Raw genomic sequence first — 13,887 nt, forward strand, 5'->3', positions numbered from 1 at the left:
AATTCAAAATTTGGCCTCTGGTCCTTCGGAGTTCTGTAAGCACTGTCAAACTTTTCAAATTTTGTCAGACGCGCCAGACATCGGTTGCCGCCTAAACTTAACTCGGCAGAGACCTTTTTTCTAATACAGTTTGTTCAACACCGATAAAAACGGATAATATTTTTCAATAAAGTATAAAAGAAGAACGAAATATTTTGCCAATAGCTTGCTTTTTTATCAATTTTTTTAATAGATAAATGTTCACTCTGATTTTACAAAGTTGGAAGCAGTCAAAACTATAATTCATATCCTTCCTTTTTTAAACTTTCCTATTTCCACCTGGAACAGTGAGAGGAAGTAGGAAGTTTCTATTTGTGGAGCTTTTTATAAGGAATTGAAACAGGTGTCCACATGTATGTGTAAAAATTATTACACCGATTGATTTTAAAAACAAAACACTGGAAAAACAAAACTATTGTATAAGAAATGTAAATAGCCTCCAAACTTCGTCACTCTATATAAGTATTGTTTTAAAAAATAAGGGATGCAGAGCTAAAATCAGCGGCTTTGAATTTTTAAACTAAATGGGCAATTATTGTTCGTAAATAGAGATTCTCAGTAAAGAGATAGTCACATATTTAATTACTGATTTACCTCTAATGTGTGTTTCAGCCAAAACGTGTCCATAGATATGTGAAACGATCGCCGCATGCACTGATCTCCTGCTACAGCACTGGAATTTGTCAAATGAAAATGCAACAAAAAATGAAGTAATTTGTGATTCGATTTTTCTGATTGAGTGACTTTTCTTTGCATTTTGTTAAGCACTTTTATGTAAAATAAAAAAATTACTGTGATACATACACAATTTTTATCTATTGCGCTATTGCACCCAACCTAGGATTGCCACAATTAATTAATTAGTAAATTAGAATTATTGCAACAATTTATTAAATAGATTTAAAATAAATCTTATAAATTTAATACAATATTTCATAGCCCTAGCTTTTGATGTATTATAATGTATGCGGGAGTGATATTGAATAAAAAACCGTACATAGTATTACAAGTGTCCTAATGCAAAAATAAATACTAGTATTTTTTTAAAAATTTGGAGTATTTGCTCCAGGTAGGCATTTCTGATGATGGAGAAACAAACGGGCTAGTCATATTTGGTTGTTAATGAGTTTTATTTTTTTCTCGACGCATTATTTCAGTCCATGAAAATATACATTTTTTCTATTAATAAATATTTCATTTATTAATAAAATATTGACAAACCACATATATATCTAATATATTTTTTAATTTGAAAGGAAGAAAATGTGTACACTATTATAATATATACATAATGTATATAAAATTTCTTACAAAAAGTTAAAAAAAACAATCAACAAGGAAATAAATTTCCAACCCAGTTTTTTTTTTTTTTGCTTAATAAGGTTCTTTACTTAATCACCTTATAGCCTATTGACAGAAAGTGAACGGCCGGCCATGACCATAGCAGAGGCTATGCAACCGGCAATCATCGAATTTAGTTCAATTTTTCCTCAACGGGGACTCCATCGACAAAAGAAATAAAAATTACTGGCGCGATTAAATGCCCCGAGATGGCACTGCTCGCAATTCGGTCAATAGACACACTGTTCCCGCTATTTCAGCGCTCGCTGATTGGCTAACAGAAATTTTGTAAACAAACAGAGCGACCGACAGCACAGGTGAGACGAAAGAGAAGAAAACATTTTACGCCCTGCTTGTTTTGGCAGATTCCCAACAGGTAACAATTCGGCAACTGCATTTTTCACAAAAACACTTGAGTGAGCAGCTGATCTCCTTGGCCTCGGCTGATCAGAGCTGTTAAATTAATTAGATGCATAAACCGGGTCGTTTAATTCCTCAAATTCCGCTAAATCATCTTGCTCTATTTTTTAGCGATATTGATGACGTGCCAAACTCCATAATTTTTTTCAGTTGACCTTGCCTCGGCTGGTCAGCTGAGAATGTGGCCGAGAAGTCGCTTTGCGTCCAGCAGCCAGGACAGGACCAGCGTGTGGAGCGACTACATGGAGAAGCCGGCCGAAAATGAGGTCGTCGAACTGGAGGACCTCGTCACCGACGACGACGTTGAGGGTCAGAGCGATCAGTTCAAAATCCTAAACTACCTCATGGGTTAGAAGAAAGCATGAAATTTTGACTGTAATTTAATTTGATTAATGCGCAGGCAAACCCTTGTCCCCATCGGAAGAGGCTGAAGTGCTGCAGTCTCTGCAGAACACCAATGCTGCCTGCATCGAAGACCTTTTGCAGATAATTAATGAAGACTCAGGCGAGTCGAGAAGCGACCCAATTGAGACTGGGCCTAAGATAACGTTTGCGGACAGTGTCGAACAGTGAGTTAAAATAGTCCATTTTGAGGTTTTCCATTCTCGAGTTCAGGGTTTAACTATTTTTTTCTTTAAAAATCAACGTTAAATGCCCAGTTTATTGCCAGATAGTAGATTTAATATCAATTACAGTAGTTGCATTTAACTTCCTATTTGGCCTTAATTTCAATGGTACCCCCTCCCTTTGTTCAAATGATCACCTTGTTCACAAACTAAGCGTTAACAATTGGTATTTAATTAAATTGGAAAGATCTAATTTACCTAGGATATTTTTGGTAAATTAACAATATTCAAATGCTTTGGTTTCCTTTTTCTATAACTTTTCTGAAAATATCAGGGTAAAACCACTGGATAATAATTTCTTAACTGTCCGCCCTTTTAACCCTGCTCTAGCTATCTGAAAACCTCTAAACTCTGAATGGAATAATTTTTATTTTTCAACTAAAATCGCACCTGAACCTGGAAAAAACTCACTGTATGGGAATTTGTAGAAAGAAACAGTGGGGTAACTCTAATCTTCCTAGTATTATTTCAAAAATACTCCAACCTCTATTTCCCACATCATGTAAAAACTTTAATAACCTGGACTACTTGTAGCACTCCATCTCCATCCCTGACGGTAGTGGCTTGCATGAGGCTAAAGCTGGCCACTCTGGAACTCAGTCCGGACGGTCTGGAAGTGTGTCAGGCAATGAAGCAAGGCGCTAGAACCACCAGCCTGCTCTTTTTGGCTGAGTACTTGCCTCCCCGCAGCTGCATCAACAACACGCCTGTCCGTTTATCTTCAAAGAGAATTTGCAACAACGGTAAAAAAATATTGTTAACTCTTTCTCTGATATATTTTTTCTCATTTTCACTAACGTTCAATACAAAATGAGTACCTCCTCTCTTTGCAATATTTAAAAATTTCACTTAGTTTTGATTCAAAAAAATATGAGCTTTTTGTGCCTTGTTTAACTAAACATTTAATTCTTATCACAGTGATTACATTTGAGCAAGAGAAGCTGCACAGTTGTGAGTCAAACAAGCCTCTGGAATTCACGATTTTGATCAAGAAGTCGGGCTGCATGGAGTCGGTGTTTGGCGTCGCTTGTTTCGATTGGACAAAAGTATTACTCAGCAGCAACATGTGCGACGTCAGCCTCATTGTAACGCACCCTTCGAAAAACACAGTCTTGGGAAAGCTGAAGATTCGCATCCAAATTGGTGACGAGCATTCAATAATGAAGCAACCGCCAAAAGATGTCGGCGCTCTGAGGAGACTTGACGTCGAAAGGCGCGGGGTGGAGCAGCTGGTAATCGTGCCAGTTGTGGAAGAGGAGAAGAGGGAAAAGAACAAATCCCATTCAATACAGCCTCAGGTTAGACTTAAAATGGAAAATAAAATCTGCTTATGAAATATGAGATTTGTTCAGAAGATAGTACAGTAATGAATTATATAGAATAGAAAATTAGTAAAAACCACAAAACATACCAGTGATGGATTAATTATGTTATTTGTCTATCGCTCTCCTTTAATTTTTGAATTTCATTTCATTTCTAGGCCTACAATCTTGGTAAAATATCTAATTTCAGCTCAAGATTTTATTTCCTGGAAATATTATTTGACATTTTAAATATCGTATTAACTAGCATGATGATGTATCACCTATTAGACTGTGACAAAAAGTTTTTGACTCTTTCCAAGGCCCCCGCCTTTAAAAAGTTATAATTTTTCCATGTTTATACACATAGTTGTACGCCGTTGGCGTTTAATAAATAAATAAATCAAAATATCATATTATGTTTATTTTTCATTCAGGTTGAAAGAAAATTTGATAAGTTTTTATTTAAAATTTTACTTTCAGAGCCTTCTCCTGCGGTGTTTGTTTTCCGCCACATCCAGTCGAGGCTTCGCTGCCGACAATATATTTCTAGTGCTGAAAGCTTTTTGGCTTGGCGAAGATTGCAAAAGTTGTATATTTTCCAGTAAAGAAAATGACGTAAATTTTAATGTGGTAAGATATTTTTTATTGCAAAACAGCAAATTGGTTCTATAAGTAATTTTCTATCATTTCAGAGCGCGCCTGTATTTTTATCGCCTTATTTGCTGAACCGGTGCAAAGGAAACAACGCCATTCTCGAAGTCTGGAACGCAACCGTCGAAGGAGACCAACTTGTCGGGATCACCTTGCTTCCTCTGCACACATTTTATCTTGCCTATCATGACAGTCTCGTTACAAAAACCCTTTTAGACTGCAAGGTACGCTGGTCCAAAATTATTGATCTTATAAATTATTCTAATATTTTTTTAGTTACCTGTAATATCTGTTGACAATTGGCTGCAAGTAGTTTCAACAAAAAGTGGCAGTCAGGTTGGAGAAGTCATGTGTCTTTTGACCTTTGGCTCAGATGAGCAAGTCACACAACTGGAAATAAAACGTGGTCTCAGAAACTGCGACAAAGATCCGGCGCCAGTAAGCCAAGAGCCATCGGTATTAGAAAAATCCCCTTTGCCGATTCATATGACTTATTTTTTATTCTGTAGCCTTCTACCCTTGCATTTACGGAAGCAACAACCAGCGTGCACTGTTTGAGCGTCTCAGTTTTGAAGCTGAATGGTGTTTTTGGAGCCAAAGTCGATGCTGAGTGTTTTGTGGAGTGCAACATACCAGACGAAAATGGTTCGTCTTAAGGGTCTTTGTGTATTTATTTCTTATTTGCTCCATAATGAAACAGGTTCGCTAAAGAAGGTGACGTCATCATGCACAGCTTGCGGCGTGGAGTCGAAACTGAGCAGCACTCTAGAGTACCAAGCCATTCTTCCCGTTGGAAATTGCCTTTCAAAGTTTTTCAGTAGCTTAAGTAAAGACTGCCTCACTTTTGAGATTTTCTGCAAAATCAGTTCACCCAGGTTAAAAAACATCAAAGTCGCGGAGGTAATTATTGAAGACTAGGTCATATAATTTTGCAATAGCTTTTTCTAGATAATGTGACTAAAATTACTACTTGAAAACTTATTTTAAAAGAAAACTCTAGAGTTTCCTTATTAGCAAACTCCTACTACAAAGTCCTACTTTGCTTGTAGACGAAGTTTTATTTCAAGTTTGAAGTTCTAAAAATTCGCCGAATTTTTATTATTTGTTCAAATTTTGAACCTTCATGATCGGAATTTATATGCATCTATTTTTGCTTTCAGGCGCACATGCCGCTCTCGGACCTTGAATTCCTTGAAGACCAATTTTCCATCAGCGAACAGCCCGCGTTCCTCAGCTTGGCGCTGCCGGTTAAAATCGAAGGAGAAAAAATGCCGAGACTGATCACCAACGACCACGGCACCCTCGTCGTCCGCCTCGAGTACAGCAAAGCGGCCAAAGAGGCCTTGATTTCAACCGAAGACGACCGTTCTTCAGTGGCCACACAGACCGACGAGTCAGAGAAGGAGAACGGCGAGCAGCTGTGGAGCACAACGCTACTGTCGCAATTGCAGAAGCTGCGCGTGTCCAAGACCAGTGCAACCTCGAAGGAGAACACGCCGAAGAAGACATTCCGGTGCCACGTAAAGGTGGAGAAGGCGATCCAGCTGCCGTACACCAAGACCACCACCGACACGGCCATCACGCACTCAGAACCCTGCACTTACGTCTCCATCTCCAATGTAGGGGACGCCAAAGTCAGTCCTGTTGTTCTCTATTCCATTGACCCCGCCTGGAACTGGAGCTGTGAACTCGAGCTGCCAGCACACCTGTTGCTAGAGGTATTTACTTTTTAGAAAAAAATAATTGCTTGTCCCCGTAACAAACATCAAGACTACTGAAAAACAAATTTTTTTATTTGTCCAACTTTAAACAAAATTATAAAAAAATTAAAAATGGAATCAGCACGAGTTTTTAATTCCAAAACTTACAAATATAATCAAACTCGTTTAGGGTAGCGAAAATCTGGTCCTGAAAGTGTGGCAGCTGCCCAGTTGCACCGACACCCCCAACACAAAGTCCAACACCATTCTGTGCTTTGCCGCTGTGCAAATCGCGGACCTCAAGTACGGACTGCCCAAGATCTCCGGCTGGTTCAACCTGGTCAACTACTCGGGCAAATACTGCGGGAAAATTTACGTAAGTGTCCAATTCCTGTCCAGAATACTCTGCATTATCGAGTAAATTTTGTAGATGTCCATAACACCATTGGAAAGTTTGCCAGAGCTGATGTTTCCTCAAAGAGGAGTCGCGAAGCAAAACCCCTTTGTCCTGCCTTTAGCTGCAAGTGCTTCCATCCGCCCCATTGAACCTCCAGCGCCAGGCAAACCTAATCCTTTCATCGATCTTTCTTCATCTGTTATGGAGTCAACTTTAAGGTAATAAATTGAATTTTTAAAACTTCTTATTCTTTCCTCAAATTTTTTCATTGTTAAACTGTGAACAAAAGCAAAACCTTCCTATTTTTTTTTAAGTCAAAACACTAAAAGGCTAAACAACCTCAAAGAATTACTTCGCATACATAAGCAGCTCTAATAATTTTTACTAATGCAATTTCAATATTTTTTTACGGAAATTTCAAGTGCGTTAATGTCAGTCTTTATAGTTATTTAGTATTACAAAAATTTAATCATCGCGAAGTATTGAAGGAGTAAAAAATCCGTTGTAGAAAGCAACTGATGGACTTTGACGAGTTGACGACGCAGCTGAAGGAAAACATAAGCGACCTGAGGGTAGAACTGGCCCCCACAGCGCCGGGAAGTGCAAAAGCCGCCTCAGAAAGCGAGGAAAAAGGCAGTTGCGGTAGCGAGGCGAGCGAGGAGGAAAGCTCAACAGACACAGTCGACTCCGATGTGGCCAAGCTGCTGGCCAAGTTCGACCTGGAGACGCTGCACAAGATCGTGGAGCAACTGGATGACGAGGTGAACAAAATGAACCACGGCAGCAAGCCAGACTATGTGTGTTCGACGAAAGTGGCCGAGCAGCAGTCGATGCCGCCACGGGACAGTGACTCGTTGGTGCCGCCAATCGAGGCTGACCGCGCCTCCATCGGAAGCCACTCTGATTCAGGCATCTCGAATTCGGCCAGAAAGAGACATTTACAGCAGTGACCTCGTCTTGTTAACCTACTTTAAAATCATCAAATTTTTCTTTTATTGACATTTTATTTTAATTCAGTCATAGCTCTTTTGAATAAAGACATATTTACTGGATCAGTACAACTTGCATTTTATTATATTTGGATTTCACACAGGTTTTCTTCTAAATAAGATAAATAATAACCTATTTTTGAAAAGGGCTAATTTTTCAAAGCTTTGGATAATTTAAACTGAGAAGGATTGATATCAGTGGGATTTGAATTTTTAATATTTAAATCCAATTTGACTAGCTAGTCACGGAAGTGCATCATTTTTTTTGCAAATATAAATTTTCCAACTCTTGAATTATTTTGAATATAGTATTTGTGTTAAATGAGATCAAGTTTAAAAAAATGCTGAATTCGATTAAAAAAATATTTTTGTGTCCCTAATAAAAAGAAATTGTAACTTTTAAAAGGTGCAATAAAACTGATCTTCACGCTTTAAAAACTGAACTTTTTTCAACAGAAAAATATAATTAATTAGAAAAAGACCTATAAAAGGAATTTTTTGGAAAATTTTCTCTTGTGAACCAAATCTTCAATAGTTTCAAGAGATTTTATCCGATTCAGACTGTGTAAGACAGTTATGGTCATCATTTGAACAGTTTTGGCAGTTCTGGACCGATTTTAATGATTTAAAGTAATTTTTCAAATGGCTAATAATTGCACAATTTATGCTCATTTGAAAGTCTCATGACGACCAAATACTCAGAAATTATTGTCGATCGTCGTAAAATTTACACCTCTTGATAGTCATTGGTCAGGCTGACTAATTGATAGTTTAAAACCATTGGAAAAAAGAGGTTAATTTAGGTCCCCGAAATATAGGAAATAGGTCAAAATTTAACATTTAAAAAAGGTTCACCTTTCCTTTTATCAAATAAATGTTGCAGATTTTTAAACGCATTTTCGGTGCTACACCCAATAAAAAGAACAGCCCTTAAAAAAACAAATAAAAGTAAAACACTATAACACAGCAGTTATTTTCTATTTTTTGCTACCTTGACGCCATCAGTTCACAAAAAAATTGTTTATATTAACCAGTAATTCGGGTCGTCACTTAAACCTGCACACGTTAAAAATATACCTCATGGTATATTTACAGAAAACAAACATTTGTCGCTTCGTTGACAGTTACCACACACTAACGAGTAAACAAAGAAAGCGAAATGAGACACATTTAAGCTTTCTCTAGCTGAAGTAGAGTTCAAGGTAGGCCTCTCTGAATTTGGCCTTTTTCTCGCAGTCCCTGGGCCTGAGTCGGACGGCTGCCTCGGTGCCCTCGTGTCGGTGGTCCTCGCGGCAGTCGCGCGCTTTCACAAACACCACGTTCTGCTGCTGTCTCGCCTTACACTCGTTGCACACAAAGCGGCCCTTGGCGATCCAGAAGTCCTCGTTGACGCTGGCGTCACAACTGCGGCACCGCACCGGCACGCCTTTGTTGCAGATGACGCGCACCGGCGCCGTGATCGTCCGCCCGTGGCCCAGGTGCGTCTGGAACGGAATCCGCTTCGACACATGCTGCAGCCGCGTCTCGTACGCGCCGGGACTAAAATTTATTTTCAATTTTAGTTAGAAAAATGATTATTTTAAAACATAATAAATAATAAACCTAAAAGAGAAAACAATAACCATTTTTAGAATTAAAGTTTTTATCTCGTTTTCTGGATGAACGATGGACGAGGTTTAATTTAAAAAAATTGCTCGCTGTAAATTTTTTCCTAATAAACAAAAAATATATATTTCTGCAGACAAAATCATAATAAATCATATACAAAGATATATTTTTAGGTCAATTAAAGATTATAAATTGTTTGAAAATGCTCGATTTTAATTGCTGGATATTTTTATGCAAAAAAATCGATATTTTGCTGAAAATAGTATTTTTATACTATGGTTAATCTTGAGTTCTAATTGTAAGAGAACTGAATTCAGCAACTACAAATTCAGTTCATCACGGACTTTTTACCGATTCAGGTTGTGCCTTCAATATTTAAGTTGGTTTTGAACGTTAAACGATTTTTAGTATAGTTTTGCTTGGAATCGCATGATTCGTGCTCATTAAGATGGTCCTGAAACGATTGAGAGCTTAAAAAGGTTGAGTCTAAATTTCAATTTATTTTTTTAATTGAATCACGTGAACATTCTACTTAATTAATTATAATATTTTAAATTGACATGTCCATTTTAAAACACGTATAAAGTAATTCAATTTTTAATGCGTCTCGAAATGATGAAGGCGTGGAACAGTCTCGCAACACTTAAACTGTGAAGGAGAGCAAGTCTATATATTTTCTGATATCTGGTCTACGCACACACCCGGCGTACGATGATCTCAAATTTTCATACCCGGGTCCCGTTACGATGGCGAAGATAGGCGGTCTGCTTGCTCCCGAGTTGAATGGTTGGGCATTCTGTCTGACGCCCGTTAATTCCATCTTGGCCGAAAAGACTGCTGCCTGCTTATTCGCGTGCACAGGCGTCCTTTTCACCGCAGTCGCGGCGAACCTCGGCGCGAGTCTCGCTCCCAGCGCGAATCCCCGCGTGCTTGTAACCTGACCCAAAACATTTTGCATTAGTCATCCACCTTGCAAAAAAAAGTGATGAATAAATCAAATTAAAATTAATTAGCGATGACTTGCGCACTAATTTCACAGGAATATCCTTAGGCCTTCTTACTATAAATATTAATCACTTTTTCTTAAAAAAAGTGCAGCGCAAAAAAAAATGAATTAAAAAAGCTTTTTCACCGTTGCCCAGGTAGAGGTTGACATGCACGAATATTAACGAAATTCTAATAATTTTAGACAATTTCAAACTAATTTAAACAGCTAGAAGAAAATAAAACGATCATAAAATGACCATAAATAATTGTTTAAATCCATCAATATCAATAACGAGGAGTGAATAATTTTTGATAGCTTTGCAGATTTTTCCCAGGAGATCAATTCAGTTTGATTTGTTGAAGTCATGATGCGAGATCGATATTCAATAAGAGGAGCAGCGAGGGAAAAAAGCGCGGCTGCTGGTCCGCTCTCGCTGGTGGCACCGGCCCAGCTCTGGCTTTTGTGTACAAAAAGGCCAAACACGCACCGCGTGCAGCCAGCCCCACCGACCACAGAGCGAATTATTTTTTATTGCAGTACTCAGTTTTCAGACATCATGCGATTTTGGCTGTAGAGAGTCGTCGGTAATCAGCACAAAAGCAGGCTTTGCGATGATATGTGAGCAATCCGAGTATTATTGCCTCCTCGCGGCTCGGCAGGAAAATTGCTTTTGAACGTTCCAATTAATTTCTTAATTTCGGTTTAATTGATTGATGTGTGTGTGTTCTTCGGCTGCACGCAATATGCATGAACTGATAGAGAAATTGATTGATCATAATTAAATTGACGTTTATTTAATTTAGGAATAGAATAGAAATAAAATGTGAATATATTTTCATTTATATAGATATGAATTCATATAGTTTTCTTAAATTTTTTACAATTTGCATTTGTTCATGTAAAATTATAATCTGTTTGTATATTATTATAATGAAACATGTATTTTACGTTTAAACTACTTTTGCTATTTAAAAGTATATTATTTTAAACAACTCGTACACATTTAACTAATTAAATTGTGAGTATTTAATAATCCAGTTTAACAGATGTTATGTAATTAATAAATTGATAAATAGGTAAATAAACAACAGAGAATTAATAAACAAATGAAACACTGCCCGTGCAGAAATATTATGTACCTTGTTGAGGGTGTCGCCAAAGGCCGAATTGAGGTGTTCAGTGCGGTAGGTCTGTGGACCGACGCCAACCACCACCTCTCTGGTGTACGCTACGGTGAACCTGCAGGCCGTCAACGGGCCCCTGCACTGCTCGGGCAGCCTGGCCTGTTTGGCCTCCGTTTTGGCCGCTCGTCTGTTCCAGTCGCACGCCTCGCACTGCCGCCCCATCAACACCACAATCGCAACCCTGCGAGAGGAAAAATTTCAGTTGCAGATAATGCAGTGAAGCAATAATTGGAAATTAAAAATTGAAAGTTGAGAAAGAAATGCTTTTTGCTTAACATTGACAATTAATAGGTGTCGTGGTGCAAAATAATTTATTATAAAATCAATTTTGAGGAGAATAATAAGTAAAATTCCGTTTCAAAGCGTTCATCATTTAAATTATTTTGCTAATTGTAAGTACCATTAATGAAATAGCCGCTTTTAAACGAAAAATAAATCAATTTTCACTAGTAAAGTGTCGAAAAGTAACCCTTTTTTGTCAAATTTAAAAAAAAACATTCTATGTGAACAGCGACCACTGCAAGAGGGTGATTTTGGTATGGGGCTTTTTTCTTGGAAAATTAAAAAAAAATAAGCATAGCACTTGTCACAAAACGCGGAAAATTCACACAACTTGACATTTTTACTGAACTATTTAGCTAAGATCCTGATTATTATCGATTTACTGGTTTTTTAAATGCCTCATAATGATCAAAATTCTTGTTAATTTGATAGTAACAGGTAAAATCGACCATCGGTTTCACACATCCCTGTATAATTTAAGTGATTGAACAAAAATTACTTATTCCATGAGTGGGAGAACAAATAAATTTATATAACTGCAAATTTAAAGTGCAAAATAAATAAAGAAATCCAAGTCAAAGTACGATATATTTTTTACCTTGTAAAAGGTATGCCTGTCTAGGGGAGCAGGTTAAATCTAACTCCAGTTTCGAATTTTACATAGAAAAGGAGAACACATCAGTGGAGCACACAGCACGCCGAAATGCGTGAGCTGGGCAGGCCATTAAGCAAAAATCGATCGCGTTGGCGCGCGTTTGACGGGCCAATTGTTAATTTTTAGCCGCGCTCATCATCGACACCCGGCAGCAGCACAACTGGTACGGATTGTGCCCAAGTTGCTGCCCCTCTCGCTCGCTCTGTCCCATGCGCGCCTTTTATCGATCTAAATCGCTTGCTTTTTCATTATATCTCCCGGCCGTCGCGTTTGATCACGAGCTTCCTGTGTGGATTTATGGCAGCAGGCAATTTATAGGTGAACGGCAGTTGAAAACTTATTATTTGGCACAAAGGCAGGCAATCGTGAGTGTGCATAGCGATTCGAGAGCGTACTTGCGCCCGCCTAACACCTCTCCAACGAGCCAAACTTTTTAAATAAAGCTCTTTCCGGCAATACCAGAGAAATAAAATTCTGCTGTGAGCCATTGAAATGGAAGGAAGTGCTTTCTTTGAAGCTCAGAAAGTTCTATATATATATATATAATTTATTGCATTCTACAAAAATCATATCGATTTCATTTTGCTGCTATTATCATATTTTAAAAGTCTTTGAAAAATGATCAGCTCTAACCAATATACACAATTTACTTTTCGATGACCGTGCCAAAGAAACACAAACGTTGGTTTGCTGATCATGTAGAAGTCTTTGACTTATTTAGACAGAGAGAGAGAGAGAGAGAGAGAGAGAGAGAGAGAGAGAGAGAGAGAGAGAGAGAGAAACTATATTAGATTCTCAGACGCTTTTTTACGTGCTCTTGGCCTAAACAGTTGCTATATATACATAATAAAATGACAGAGATTAATGGCAAAACGACACTCTTGCTTATCTCAACGGAAATGAGTCACATATGTGCCTTCATTTACAGACGCTACTACTGAAATAAAATCGCGTCAAAGAAATATATCACAATTTGATTAGCATGTTTTTCTTTCTAAAGTTCTTAAAGAAAGTTTCAAATATCCCTGAGTACGTAGAGCAATATTTTGCTCTATATAGCTCATCTTTAAGAATTTAAAGAGTTATAAATATTTGTCTTGCTACGGTTGCTTTGAATTATGATTGAAATAAGGATATATTTAATAAAAAACATTACACGGCAATTTTTAAGACCAGAAAGTCTGAATTTTAATTTACAATGAACTGACTCGTTAAAATACTTCCTAATTACATCCTAATTTACATCAAAATTAATCATAGGAAAAAATTCTGCTGGTATTTTATAACAAAGTTGTTTGATTTTTTAGCAGAGAAAATATTATTTTAAACTTCTGTTCTTCCAGAAAAGCAAATATGTTAAATAAATCAAGTTTAACCGCATAAATTATTGAGGCTTGAAATAATTTCAAGTTTTAACTAAGCCAGTTTTATTAAATATAAAAATTCAATTAGGATTTTTTCAGAAAGACAGTGCTGAGAATTGCTAAATTCTAGTGCTATCAGAGATAAAACACACTACCTGAGCACAGTACAGAAAATTCAGCAATTTCGTAGCATGGGTGCTGGACGAGAAGTGCTGTTGCTTGCTCTATCGAGAGCAGCAGCTTTGTGCGAGAGCCGGGGTGCGCGCCCTTTTCCAGCTCTCGGCCGGGCCGCACACCCCAAAACACAGACCTGCGCTGTGTGCCTCCGCGGTTGTGTTA

At 37.7% G+C, this 13,887-nt stretch overlaps 2 protein-coding genes across 3 annotated transcripts; one reads left to right on the plus strand and one right to left on the minus strand.

Annotated features, from left to right (window-relative positions):
• Positions 1–1,663: 1,663 nt before the first annotated feature.
• On the plus strand, positions 1,664–7,539 carry LOC135935403 (C2 domain-containing protein 3). 2 transcript variants are annotated; one of them, XM_065477683.1, is made up of 14 exons: positions 1,664–1,756; positions 1,951–2,148; positions 2,201–2,369; positions 2,961–3,169; positions 3,345–3,724; positions 4,211–4,360; positions 4,423–4,605; positions 4,658–4,837; positions 4,891–5,026; positions 5,082–5,281; positions 5,542–6,099; positions 6,272–6,457; positions 6,512–6,696; positions 6,987–7,539. In XM_065477683.1, the coding sequence occupies exons 2-14, from the start codon at positions 1,980–1,982 to the stop codon at positions 7,426–7,428; spliced, it is 3,147 nt and encodes a 1,048-aa protein (XP_065333755.1). In that variant the 5' UTR covers positions 1,664–1,756; positions 1,951–1,979; the 3' UTR covers positions 7,429–7,539. The 2 variants fall into 2 exon arrangements, with proteins under 2 accessions (XP_065333755.1, XP_065333756.1); XM_065477684.1 differs by lacking the exon at positions 1,664–1,756 and having other exon boundaries at positions 1,827–2,148.
• LOC135935405 (uncharacterized) lies at positions 7,469–13,887 on the minus strand. The gene is made up of 4 exons (XM_065477687.1): positions 13,704–13,887; positions 11,203–11,428; positions 9,807–10,012; positions 7,469–9,006 (listed from the first exon to the last, which is right to left on the minus strand). The coding sequence occupies exons 2-4, from the start codon at positions 11,407–11,409 to the stop codon at positions 8,649–8,651; spliced, it is 771 nt and encodes a 256-aa protein (XP_065333759.1). The 5' UTR covers positions 11,410–11,428; positions 13,704–13,887; the 3' UTR covers positions 7,469–8,648.

Source organism: Cloeon dipterum, chromosome 2 (assembly GCF_949628265.1).
Source record: "Cloeon dipterum chromosome 2, ieCloDipt1.1, whole genome shotgun sequence".
In the NCBI taxonomy this organism is placed as follows: domain Eukaryota; kingdom Metazoa; phylum Arthropoda; class Insecta; order Ephemeroptera; family Baetidae; genus Cloeon; species Cloeon dipterum.

Excerpts from the sequence above, each read along its gene's own strand:
- LOC135935405 (XM_065477687.1), bottom strand. The coding sequence starts at position 11,409 with ATGGGGCGGCAGTGCGAGGCGTGCGACTGGAACAGACGAGCGGCCAAA. Across the intron at positions 10,013-11,202 it reads TTGGCGACACCCTCAACAAG|GTTACAAGCACGCGGGGATT; the intron begins GTACATAATATT and ends GTTTTGGGTCAG. Across the intron at positions 9,007-9,806 it reads GCCATCGTAACGGGACCCGG|TCCCGGCGCGTACGAGACGC; the intron begins GTATGAAAATTT and ends AATAAATTTTAG.
- LOC135935403 (XM_065477683.1), top strand. The coding sequence starts at position 1,980 with ATGTGGCCGAGAAGTCGCTTTGCGTCCAGCAGCCAGGACAGGACCAGC. Across the intron at positions 3,725-4,210 it reads CCCATTCAATACAGCCTCAG|AGCCTTCTCCTGCGGTGTTT; the intron begins GTTAGACTTAAA and ends TTTTACTTTCAG. Across the intron at positions 4,361-4,422 it reads ATGACGTAAATTTTAATGTG|AGCGCGCCTGTATTTTTATC; the intron begins GTAAGATATTTT and ends CTATCATTTCAG.